At 31.0% G+C, this 13,420-nt stretch overlaps 2 protein-coding genes across 3 annotated transcripts; both read right to left on the bottom strand.

Annotated features, from left to right (window-relative positions):
- Positions 1–5,214: 5,214 nt before the first annotated feature.
- Positions 5,215–9,175, bottom strand: LOC108203811 (pentatricopeptide repeat-containing protein At3g62890-like). 2 transcript variants are annotated; one of them, XM_017372994.2, is made up of 4 exons: positions 7,058–9,175; positions 6,687–6,891; positions 6,209–6,263; positions 5,215–5,486 (listed from the first exon to the last, which is right to left on the bottom strand). In XM_017372994.2, the coding sequence occupies exon 1, from the start codon at positions 9,113–9,115 to the stop codon at positions 7,064–7,066; it is 2,052 nt and encodes a 683-aa protein (XP_017228483.1). In that variant the 5' UTR covers positions 9,116–9,175; the 3' UTR covers positions 5,215–5,486; positions 6,209–6,263; positions 6,687–6,891; positions 7,058–7,063. The 2 variants fall into 2 exon arrangements, with proteins under 2 accessions (XP_017228483.1, XP_017228482.1); XM_017372993.2 differs by lacking the exon at positions 6,687–6,891 and having other exon boundaries at positions 7,058–9,174.
- Positions 9,176–9,465: 290 nt separating this feature from the next.
- Positions 9,466–12,184, bottom strand: LOC108208363 (polyadenylate-binding protein 4). The gene is made up of 5 exons (XM_017378893.2): positions 11,878–12,184; positions 10,831–11,318; positions 10,649–10,723; positions 10,459–10,539; positions 9,466–9,765 (listed from the first exon to the last, which is right to left on the bottom strand). Exons 1-5 carry the CDS (start codon positions 12,053–12,055, stop codon positions 9,685–9,687), a joined length of 903 nt encoding a protein of 300 aa, XP_017234382.1. The 5' UTR covers positions 12,056–12,184; the 3' UTR covers positions 9,466–9,684.
- Positions 12,185–13,420: the final 1,236 nt, after the last annotated feature.

Raw genomic sequence — 13,420 nt, 5'->3', positions numbered from 1 at the left:
AACTTATTATAATTATAATAAAGTTAAAGATTATAATTGGATAAAAATTATTTTAAGTCGTGGTCCCGTTTTAATAAAAAAATACATTATGACTTAGATAAAAAATTATTTTAGTCGCTTTCCCGTCACACATAATACTAATAAAAAATTTATTATTATTTAGATAAAAATTAATCTAGGCCGCCCTCCCCTCAAACACAATACTCATCGAGAATCTTTTTTATAAATTTTGATAAGAATTAATACTATAATTGCATCAAAGTTATTTTGAGTCATGTTCCCGATAAACATATCATTAATAAAATTGTTTGATTCAGTCTTCTGATTTTTCTTAAATTTCGGAGAGAAAATATAATTATAATTCAAAAAAATCAGGTTCAAGAATTCTAAGAGTAATACAGGTGTTTTATTTAAGAATAATACAAGTGATTTATTTATCCTATTCTAAAGATAATACCCTACCATCTAAAAAAAATCATAAAGATAATAGAATTCTTATTTTTAACTATATATGAATATAATATTGTACAGATATCGACATTAATTAATGATACAGCAATAGAAGTGAAGTATATTCCTGAAGCTGGATAAAAAAGACCAAGCTGGTCGCAGCTTCAAATCTAAACTACTATTCACCATCATTCTTATCTGTCTGGCTCTTTTGTTATTTTTACAGCGAGGTAAATAAAGCCTTCACTTTTCTCCAAATTTGCTTGCTTAGATCTTCCTGTATATTGAGTCAAGTAGTTGTTTATTTTTGCAGTTGGTTTCTATCTCGAGTTTGTTTCGTTTTGCCTGAGTCCCTGTTTGTTAGATTTTTGTAGTTTGAATATTTTTTTTCCTCAATTAATGAGCAAAATCAAGTGTCGACTTCAATGTATTTGTGTAATTGTTTAGGTTAAAACTACCTAAAGGAATCAGGTGCTAAGTCACAGAGCATAAAAACTACACTCAGAAAATCAGTAGAAATTATACTAATTAAAATATTTTTTTATTAGTGATATGTTTAAATGGAAGATGATTCTAAATTTTTATGTTATCATAATATTAATTCGTATCAAAATTTATACAAAATTTATAACGCCGCCACGAAGCGCGGCTTTATTCACTATAATTCAAATTATAATTCTTATTTAGGAATCATAAAAAAAAATCATTAACAGATAAAATTGGAATCATATATTGATTTTATAATAATATAAATGATTCTTTATTAGTATTGTGTTTGACGGCACGGGAAGCGGCCCAAACAAATTTCTTTATTAGTAATAAATTTCCATTAGTATTATGTTTGACGGGAAAGTGGCTAAAATAATTTTTTATTTATGTTATAGTATATTTTTTTTGTTAAACTGGGACCACAGTTCAAAATAATTTTTATCCAATTATAATCTTTAATTTTATCATAATTAGAATAATTTTTATTAGTATTGTGTTTGACAATAAGGGTATTGTGTTTGACAAGAGAGCGGCTGAAACTAATTTTGATCTAAATTATAATATTTAATTTTATCATAAAAATAATAATTATGGATTAATATTGTCTTTGACGGGAGGGGGGTTCGAACTAATTTTATTATTAGTATTGTGTTGGACATGATGACCACTTAAACAAACTTTTATACTAATTATAATATTTTTTAATTAGTAAGATGACTCAAAAATACTTTTTTTATTCTTATAATATTGATTCGTATTAAAATTTATAACGCCGCCGCGAAGCGCGGTTTTTTTCACTAGTATATATATATAAAGGAGGATGCGGCGTCTCTGGAATCGTTCGATTCATTCTTCTGATTTTTCTCAAATTTCGGATAGAAAATATATTTATAATTCAAAAATAAGGTTCAAGAATTCTAGAAGTAATACAACTCTTTTCTTATTGAATTCTAAAGATGATATAATTCTTTTTCTTTTTATTTACTACTTCTTATTGAATTCTAAAGATGATACAATTCTTTTCTCTTTGAATTCTAAAGGTAATACAATTTTTTTCTTACTTAAGAATCCTAAAAGGAGTAGGATTATATTTATTTAAATTAACAATCATAGATAAAATACAATTTATATTTAGGATTTGTAGGGGATATACGTACGATTTTTATTTTCGATTTAGTCTTATAATTTTCTTAAATTTCGAATAGAAAATAAAGGATTGTAAAGATAATAATCATTAAAAAAACTCATAGCAAAAAAATTAGTAACATAAAAGAATAATAATTTTTAACTAATAAATAGGAATCAAAAAATAAAAATAAATAACAAATAAAATAATATATATAAAATATGAATCATATATTGATTTTTTTATTTTTTTAACGTAATTGATTTTATGATAATGTAAATAATTCTTGATTAGTATTGTGTTTGACGGGCACGGGAGGCGGCCCAAACTAATTTTTATCTAAATAATAATAAATTTTCTATTTGTATTATGTTTGGCATGAAAGTAGCTAAAATAATTTTTTATCTATGTTGTAATATTATTATTTTTTGTTAAAACGGGACCACAGTTTAAAATACTTTTTATCCAATTATAATCTTTAATTTTATCATAATTAGAATAATTTTTATTACTATTGTGTTTGACAGTAAGGCGACTCAAACTAATATCTAAATTATTATGTTTTCTTATTAATATTGTGTTTGACAAGGTAGCGGCTCAAACTAATTTCGATCTAAATTATAATATTTAATTTTATCATAAAAATAATAATTATGGATTAATATTGTTTTTGACGGCAGGGTGTTCGAACTAATGTTATTATTAGTATTGTGTTTGACAGAATGACCACTTAAAAAAATTTTATGCCAATTATAATATTTTTTATTTGTGATATGTTTAACGGGAAGATGACTCAAAATAATTTTTATGCTATTATAATACGGATTCATATCAAAATTTATCACGCCGCCGCGAAGCGTATATATATATATATAAAGGAGAATGCGGTCGTCTCTAGAATTGCTCGATTTAGTCTTCTAATTTTTCTTAAATTTCAGATAGAAAATATAGTTATAATTCAAAAAATCATGTTTAAGAATTCTAAAGGTGATACAATTCTTTTTTTATTGAATTCTAAATATGATACCATTCTTTTTTTTTTATTTAATATTTTTATTGAAATCTAAAGATGACACAATTCTTTTCTTATTTAATAATCCTAAAAGAATTAGGATTATTCTTTTCTTTTTTATTTGATATTTCTTATTGAATTCTAAAGATGACGCAATTCTTTTCTTATTTAGTAATCCTAAAAGAAATAGGATTATGTTTAAAAAATCAGGTTCAAAGATTCCAAAAGTTAATACAATTCTTTTCCTTTTGGATTATAAAGATAATGCAATTCTTTTCTTATTTAGTTATCCTAAAAAGAGTAGGATTATATTTATTTAAACTAACAATCACATATAAAATACAATTTATATTTAAGATTTGTAAGGTAATACGTACAATTTTTATTATTAATTTAGTCTTATAATTTTTTTTTTAAATTTCGTACAGAAAATAAAGGATTGTAAAGATAATAATCATTAAGAAACACTAATAGCAAAAAAATTGTAAAATAGGATATATAAAATAGGAAATATATATTGGTTTTATAATAATGTAAATGATTCTTGATTAGTATTGCGTTTGACGGGCGCGGGAGACGGCCCAAACCAATTTTTATTTAAATAATAATAAATTTTCTATTAGTATTATGTTTGACGGAAAGGTGGCTAATATAATTTTTTATCTATGTTATAATATTTGTTTTTTAAAACGGTACCATAATTCAAAATAATTTTTATCCAATTATAGTTATAATTTAAAAAATCAACTTGAAGGATTCCAAAAGTTAATACAATTTTTTTTTTCGAATTCTAGAGGTAATACAATTTTTTTATTATTTAGGAATGCCAAAAGTAATATGATTATATATATATTTAAACTAATAATCATAGATAAAATACAATTTATATTTCAGATTTGTAAGGTAATACGTACAATTTTTATTTCCGATTTAGTCTTATAATATTCTTAAATTTCGAATAGAAAATAAAGGATTGTAAAGATAATAATCATTAAAAAACTAATACCAAAAATATTAGAACCATAAAAGAATAATAATTTTAAACTAATAAAAGGAGTCAAAAAATAAAAATAATTAACATATAAAATAATACATATAAAATAGGAATCATATATTGATTTTATGATAATGTTAATTAGTATTGTGTTTGACGGGTACGGGAGGCGGCCCAAACTAATTTTTATCTAAATAATAATAAATTTTCTATTAGTATTATGTTTGACGAGAAAGTGGCTAAAATAGTTTTTTATCTATGTTATAATATATATTTTTGTTAAAACGGGACCACAGTTCAAAATAGTTTTTGTCCAATTATAATCTTTAATTTTATCATAATTAGAATAATTTTTATTAGTATGTGTTTGACAGTAAAGCGACTCAAACTAATATCTAAATTATAATGTTTTGTTATTGGTATTGTGTTTGACAAGAGAGCGGCTCAAACTAATTTTGATCTAAATTATAGTATATAATTTTATCATAAAAACAATAATTATGGATTAATATTGTCTTTGACGGGAAGGAGGTTCAAACTAATTTTATTATTAGTATTGGGTTTGAAAGGATGGCCACTTAAACAAATATTTATACCAATTATAATATTTTTTATTTGTGATATGTTTAACGGAAAGATGACTCAAAATAATTTTTATGTTATTATAATACTGATTCATATCAAAATTTATCACGCCGCCGCGAAGCGCGGCTTTTTTCACTAGTTGTATTTATAATGTTCCAACAGCATTGGCTATAATCGTCAGCTAAATTTGCTTCAGTTCAATATTTAAATGATGTGCAACTTCTTACATAATGAAATTAAACTTATACGTGTTATTTAGCGTACTTATTAAATAGATTTAATTGATATAAAATTGTAACTAACAATGATATGTGCATCAGAATTTAAAGTTGCACCAATGTGGTACCTCAAGCATTCGTGTAAGCAATAGTCACTTTCAGTAACATGCCAAATCCAGCATAAACATAGCAAGATCAGTAGTGCAGTGTAGTTGACAACTTTCTCAGTGCTTTGTGTGGTCATGAAACTAATAGTGTTCAGATGATTAAGAGCTGCTCATTCTGTTTTGGCACCCAAATTTTCTCTTTCACGAAATCATAGTGTCCTTATATTTGGAGATGTCAAAACAATGTATGGTGTCACTTTAGGGTAGAAACGAAGTCCCGACTTGCATAATATTGCAATAGTAGTTTATGATATGATCCTTAAACATCAACGTTCGTGATGGATGCATTTGCATCCTTGTCTTTGCTAAAAATTGGCCTCACCACAGGTTCTCATGTTAACGGTCAGGGTCCAGATCGCTGTATACAATAAACAGATTTAAAAAGATCTCAAATTCTTGAGTCTGCTTTGGCCCAAACCTCGTTACAAGGCATCATCCATGAGCCCTAGATAAATCATGACAAACTTTTAGTATAGGCACCATATCGAGTTCAGTAGTTACGTTAAATCATGACAAACTTTTAGTATAGGCACCATATCAAGAGGGTCACTATCCTTGCCCGACTGTATAGTCGGTTTCAACTCATTTTATTTTCTTAAACGGAAATTGCTGACATGGTTAACATTTTATCCACGTGATTATCGTCTCTTAGAATAACTATGGTTTGTTAACTTGAAGTTTAAGTGAACTCCGGTCGCTTCAGTGAATTATTCTTACGGGTGCAAGTAAATTGGGGATAGTGAAACTCTAACTCGAATGCATCTTAATTAGCAAGGTAATAGCCGCTATTGAAGGAATTACCGGGGAACTACAAATTTTTTTACGTAAAGATGAGATTCATTTTGAATATACGTGTATGATAAAGTGATTTGTCATATATCAATTCTTAAGCAATTACATATCATTTATCGATTATAATTGATATAATAATCATCTGTTCTTTTCAATTTTACGTGATGTCAACTTAGATTAATACAATCGACATACAATCGGGTCAAGATAGTGACCATCTTGATACCGTTTTCAGTTCAGTGACCAACTTGATACATTAAGCTTTTTGAACGGGGGATCAAAATTGGTATACAGATTTAGACACATTGATTGCTTTTTTCTTTTTGTATTAACAAAACACACTGAGTATAAATGTAATTTCGAGCAAAATCTTACCATTCTCAAGGCCTAGTTCTTTTTAATTCAGCAACAGTCACCACTGTAGCAATAGCTGTAAATTACACAAAAAATAAATTTTAATCAGAAACCATATAAAAGCAAAAGAACTACAGCATACAACACATAAGATTATATGAATTGGGTCAGATAATTTAGCATGTCATCAGAAAAACTGAAGAACCAGGCACTTGATGTTATTTTATCGCAAAAAAGGATAGAAGCAAAACTATAATCATATTCATAGTCATGTCCGGCTTATAATGCCAATTATTGTCTCTTCTGGAATGTCAATGACATGAAGTACCATAATACTACAACGTAAAGACGGGCATGTTTGGCCACAGGACTTATTTCAAGAAAAAATATTTCACACTTACATTATTTTTTAGAGTTAAATATTTAGTAATAGGTCTTTAACATTCTTTATTTACAGAAATAAAACACTTATTTCCAGAAAAAATACACATTTATGTACCTTTTTCTGCAAAAAAGTGACTTGTTTCTGAAAATTAAGGTACGCCAAACAGAGCCGTTGTCAGATTGCTCATCAGCATGTAAGGTGCAAAAGGTGATGGGTGGAATCAGAGAAGTTTTTGTTCTTTGAGAATTATTTGGGCGGTTCCATTTTAGACAACTTTCTACCCCTATATGGGTATAAACCATTTACAGGGTTCTTGTTCCTGCAGTGTCGACGTTGGAAAATTAAAGAAACAATAACAGGTAAAAGATATACTTATGCGAAAAACCTTACGGCCTAATAGAAAAAATACGAAACTAGCTAATCTTTCACTTTGCATGTACATGTCGATTAAAAAACTTATGCATGTGGTTTGAGGTGATACATACCATCAATCACCAGTAATCTTTACAGGAACAGAATCCATCCCTAAAGAGGTGAAAGCGGTTCCGATCCCTTACAATTATATCCCGTTCAAATATCCGTGAAATGAGCTTTATAGCAGAATGACAATCATTACATGTTCGAAGGTTCTTCACCACTCGGATAGCTTTTCCTGGAGGTGTGTTCATTAGTCCAAAAGCAACAGCAATTCTCTCACTATGATATCTAACTGCTCTTTCCTTCTCCTCATCCTCAATATCATGGAGCACAGAAGTCTTATCCGGCTCATGCCCATGTCTTTCTAGTTCTTTTGCAATTTCATCTAAAAATAAATTAATTTGTTCGAATTGTGGATGTGAACTGTCTCCTACCACAAACTCGTGAACTATATTGTCCACCTCAATTGAACTGCATCCAGGTGTTTTACGGACACCTCTCTCTAGCATCAATTGACGGCATGTGTTTACGTCCTTCCAACGATTTAATGATGCGAATAGATTGGACAGAAACACATAATTACCTCCATCACCAGGGTCCAACTCCAGGAGATGCTGTGTGACTTGCTCACCGATATTGGTATTCTTATGAATCTGACATGCTCGGAGTAAGCTCCCCCACACAACAGCATTTGGCTTCATGGGCATGCTACCTATTAGTTTTAGTGCTTCTTCAAGAAACCCTGCTCGACCAAGGAGATCTACCATGCAACCATAATGCTCAATCCCAGGCTCAACATCGTATCTACTACGCATTATTGAGAAGTATCTTCTCCCTTCACCAATCATGCCTGAATGGCTACAGGCACACAGGAGGCCAACAAAGCTGACTCCGTCTGCACGTATCCCCTCCTTCTCCATGGATTCGAAAACAGATATAGCTTCCTCACCGTAGCCATGCATTCCTAATCCAACAACAATAGAATTCCAGCAAAAGATATTCTTCACATCAAGGTTATGGAATACATTTAAAGCAGCTTCTATACTCCCACACTTACAGTACATATCTAAAAGGGCATTTCCCAGAACAACATCAATTCTAAGTCTTTTCCGCTTGATGTAATTATGAATCCATTCACCCATATCTAGAGCTCCAAGATGAGCACATGCAGATAACAAACTAACCATTGTTACCTCCGTAGCCCTCACGCCATCAGCTTGCATTTGCTGAAACATACGAATCGCACTATTAAAATCCCGGTGCTGAACAAATCCGGAAATCATAGTATTCCACGTAATAGAATTCCTCAATCCCCCCATCTGAAAAAACAAATCCTCAGCATCTCTAATAAACCCCATTCTACAATACCCATCAATCATTGCATTCCACGACACAACATCCTTAACCGGACTCTCATCAAACAACAACCTACCCGACCTAACATCCCCCGCTTTACAATAACACGTGATCATCGAATTCCAAGAACACGAATTCCTCTCACCCATTCTCTCAAACACCTCACCAGCCTCCTCCACACACCCGAACTTCCCCAAAACCGAAATCATCGCATTATTCGCCACAACATCTCTCCCAGACATTTCATCAAACACCTTCCTCGCACTCCTCAAATCCCCAACTTTCCCATAAAAATCAAGCAACCCAGTTTGCTGAACAACATCATTCACAAAACCCCACTTCACCAACTGACAATGAAACGATTTCCCCATCTGGGTCTTCCCCAAACCAGCACAACACCTCAAAATCGACGAAAAAGTATTCAAACTAGGCACTACATTACTCAATCTCATCTCAGTATACACACACATAACATGCCCATAATTATGTGATTTCAGTGATAACCCAATAAATGAATTCCATAAAGAAGGTATAGAATCTGAACATGGCAAGTGTTTCAAGAAATGTAAAGCATAATATATATTATGTGATATATATGCAGATGAAATGAAGTGAGTTAAAATGGCCGCTGAAGAAAGAAGGCCAAGAGTGTGAAGTTGAGTATTGATTTGTTGTAATTGGTTGAAATTTAAACGAGTGTTTTCGCGCAAAATTGATGTTATTGTGTTATATGATACAGACTGTGGTGGTTTAATCGCAAGAGAATTCATGGATTCGAGTAAGTTTTCCACCGTGCTAGTATACTTTATACAAATATAAACATGTATTTTAATCGCGTGAAAAGATAATATATTTATTTCGATTATATAAAAAGAGAAAATTGCTGAGAAGATAAATAATTATTTCAGTTGTCCTGAACATGTTAAAAAATATTACAATTATAACGAAGACTAATATATCATTTAAAACGTTCCCATCTCGTAATTTTGGGGACCAAGATCCATGGTTTTTAGTTCCCATTTTTTAAAAATATTTTCAGCAAGAATCTTCAGGAGCTTCTCAGTATCAATTTAGCAAAAGAAAAAAAAAAAGGCAGGCTGACTACAATAGTACCAATATGAAAGTGAAATCACAAAGACAATATATTGTCGTTATAAACAGAACATAGGTTCACTTAAGTATTTCTGCCAGAATGACAACGGCTGATATGAATGTAAGATAAAAGAACAGCATCAATCAACTCGTTAGATTTCTGGACGAGATATGGAACTAGTAACATATTCCGATTAAAATTCCATAGTTTAGAGTAAATAAAAAGGCCAGCTAGCTAGTTGGCAAGCTACTGGCTGCTCCCCACGGCATTGTCAACTTTTGGCTTCTTAACAGCATGACCATGCTCGAGCTCATCAACAAGAGGCACCTGCCATTAAGCGAAAATGTCAGGTTACCAACGTGATAAAATACTGTAGAGGGTTACACTTCTTTAAAACTTCAAAGAAACTTGCCATACTTGCTTTTAAGAAAAATACATAGCATATCACATACAGAGTAAAAGACCTCACATATGAGGGCCATAAATCTTAATTTTGTGAAAAACTTACATATTTTTAGACTAGAATAAGTTAAGAGAGTCCAAACCCATGTGTAAATGTCAAGTGTCCGCCAAGAGTAGGCAATACCAAGACTCCGAGTAACTTACCCCACTCATCAGAATAGAATGTTTCCACAAAGATCCTTGACTTAACCAAGGCAAACAAAACTAATAAAATGCATTATTTACGGGAAAACCTGCCGATTAATCAATCCACCTGCAAAGCAATTCTGGTTTTGCTATATTGTCATTCAAGAATATTAATCAACTATGACCAACAATCCTTGTTTAACTAACGAAACATCATTAGTTTCCTACTAGTCTGATTCACAAGACATCAGGTTTTAGATTTGTAAAACTCGATACATTCATATACACAGAAAAATATAAATGACAAAAGCATAAAACTCTAAAAAAGCGAAATAATATAACAGGTGCAAGTTACACAACCCATCAACTAGATAACAGTCCATATACATCAAGTACGTGAAGCAGATTTAAATACATATATTAATGTTGTACCTGTGAGCTAGGTATATTTTCTTCTTCAAGAGTAACCTTGATTGAACTGCCCCGAATATCTTTTCCTTCCATAGCAGCAATCTGCAGAATGAGGAAATAGATAAATCGAATCAGCTCAGTTGCAAAATCTTGGGGGAGGGAGGGAGGGGAGAGAGGGAGCGAGGGAGGAAGGTAGGGAGGGGTTATATACAGCTTCCATAGCTTCTTCGCGGGTTGAAAATGTAACACGTCCAGAACCATTGCTAAGATCAGGTTTACGCATGACCTGGAGCCAAGTAGAACACCAATTTGAGTAATAATGTACTCAAAAGAAAAATAGGGAAAGTAATACAAAGACAGAACGCCCACAGATAGTGAAATAACAATTTCTACCTCGCAAAAGGATATTTTTCCATAAGGAGAAAACTGCTCCAACAGATATTGATCAGTGACAAAGAAATATAAGTTGTCAACACGCACATTAAACCCTTCAGATGTTTGCTCCTTTGGAGGACAAAATAAAGTCGAGGGATCCACAATATCAAGGGGAAATTGTGGATCTACTAGACTCTTTCCACCATAATACATATTACAAAGAGCAAATTCATTTCTTAGTAGTTCATTAGCAGCACTCGCAGCAGATTGAAGACTGTCAAAGATGATAGATCCATAAGTATTTGAAAACATATCCTCATATACTTTTATGAGAAGAATTTTTCCGAACTCTTTAAAATTTCTCCTGAGAGGAATCTCCATGTTAAAAGTTCTCGGAGGAACACAAAGCTCCACAGTTACTTCATTAAATGTAAATGTAGAAGGCGTAACCACAATGGTCTTGCCCTTGAGCGTAGTCCCGTTCAAGGCATCAATTGTGTAGACAGCTGCAAGCAAAATAAATATATAATATTTAAACAACAAGGTTAAATAAGTTGCGAAGTACATGTTGTAGCTAGTTTAAATGTAAAATTACTTGATACAATATGATCATGTTAAGCTCTCCTCTCAACAAAACAACAATATATAATCATATATAAATAAATATTTAAATAACGAAGTTAAATTAGTTGTTACAGAGGCTCTAACAATATATAGTAAGATATTATATATAGATAAATATATGTAAACGAAGTTAAATTAGTTGTAAGATTACTTGACACAGCGAGCTCTAATAATTTATGGTCATACATAAGAGATCGTCTGAGCAAACTAAAAAAGAAATTACTTCTTATTTAAAGTAAAGAAGTGCATCAATAAGTTAATAAAGTGTTTGAAAAAAATTCCCAAAACTGTTTCTACTTATTTATACAAACGGGTTCCACTTATTTACACATAACGGATCCGTTTTGATCAAGAAAAGGCGCACAGACAAAAGCAAATAGAAAAGTAGAAAACAATAGAAGTTGTGAATAATATTAGAGATCGAAGACAATGTGGACAGACCTTGTTGATGATTATTACAGCATACATGACCATCGCCGAGACACTGGTCTGTCCTACGATCCTTACGAACTTCAGCCCAAATCACCCTGTAACCAACAACGTTGCTGAAGTGATCATACAGATCGGAATCAGTTACACTTGCATCCAGATTAGCAACACCCAACATTGGCGTTTCCATCTTTTTTTCAAGGTTAATATTTTGTGATTGGGGAAGAACACGATCTTTATAAGTTTACTTGCAAGTACAAAACCCTACTTTTAAAGAATAGGATCGACGTTTTGATTTCCCGTATTTACGCTTTTAATAGTACCACTGCTTCTAAGGCGGACAATGGGCAAGCGGGTTAAAATTTTAAAATTGGGACAAGCTGAAAATTCTATTTTTGTTGATTATATATATTTATACTTTTAAAATTTGATTTTACAAATATGTAAAGAATCATTTTTAAATTATTATTAATTATATTAATAATTTTTATACTCAATCATAATAAATATCAAAAAATTGTTCAAATGTATAATTAAAAGTTATTTTACACTATAAATAATTTCTCATTTATAAGCGTTAAACACTTCTTCCGAAATAAGTCGAACGACTTGTATTTACGAGACGGTACTTTTTTATTATAATATACCTTGATACTAAAAGTGTATAAAGTTGTACTCCCTCCGTCCCTCGGAGTTATATACGTTTGGATTGGACACGAAGATTAAAAAAAGTGTATAAAGTAAGATAAAGTAGTGGGAATGAGAAAGAGAAGTGGGTAAAGTGGTAGGACCCATCAATATTTAATTGATAGACATGAAAAAGTGGATGAAAATAGTGGGTGGTTGAATTTTATATTATAAAAGGTTACTATTTTAGGAAAATTTTGAAATGTATACAATTGAGTGGGACATCCAGAAAAGGAAAGTGTATAGAATTCAAAGGGACGGAGGAAGTATAAAATAATGGGAACAAAAAAGAAAAGTGGTTAAAATGGATCCATCGGTATTTAAGTGAATAATTTGAAAAAATAGATGAAAGTAATGGATGAGTGATATTTTTATATTATAAAAATTTAGTATTTTGAGAAAGTTTTGAAATGTATGGAGTTGAATGACACATTCAAAAAGGAAGGAGTAGCGATAATTTTTGTACGTGATAACTTGTAAATTAAAAAATTTATTCAAAAATATGAATTAAAAATTGTTTTCAATTTATAAATAACTTCTAAAACTTTTTTTTCTTAAGCCCAACGGGCCCATTTTCGGCTTATTGGCTAGTTATCTCAATACATGTATTACTATTATATTTTTATATTTTGCTTCTCTCTTCGTAATTCTCCCACCATGGATATGTAGTAATGTGCGTGTGTATATTGCAATAAGTTAACATAATAGTAAGCCAACGTTGCTAGCGCAATGGGAGCAAACCAAATATCTGACCAGTTAAAGTGTATCTAGATAATATAGCAGGGTCTGCTACTCTGCTTTCTTCTGAAATGGATGGCCATCAAGGAGGTTTTGAGCTGGATTAAGCGCAAGGAGTGGCAGCATGTGC

This window comes from Daucus carota, chromosome 2 (genome assembly GCF_001625215.2).
Source record: "Daucus carota subsp. sativus chromosome 2, DH1 v3.0, whole genome shotgun sequence".
Classification (NCBI taxonomy): Eukaryota; Viridiplantae; Streptophyta; class Magnoliopsida; order Apiales; family Apiaceae; genus Daucus; species Daucus carota.
This window is presented reverse-complemented; position numbering and strand designations above follow the sequence as displayed.

Coding starts and splice junctions, on each gene's coding strand:
- LOC108203811 (XM_017372994.2), bottom strand. CDS start 9,115: ATGAATTCTCTTGCGATTAAACCACCACAGTCTGTATCATATAACACA.
- LOC108208363 (XM_017378893.2), bottom strand. CDS start 12,055: ATGGAAACGCCAATGTTGGGTGTTGCTAATCTGGATGCAAGTGTAACT. Junction 10,724..10,830: donor GAAAAATATCCTTTTGCGAG/GTAGAAATTGTT, acceptor ACTTGGCTCCAG/GTCATGCGTAAACCTGATCT. Junction 9,766..10,458: donor AAAATATACCTAGCTCACAG/GTACAACATTAA, acceptor GCTTAATGGCAG/GTGCCTCTTGTTGATGAGCT.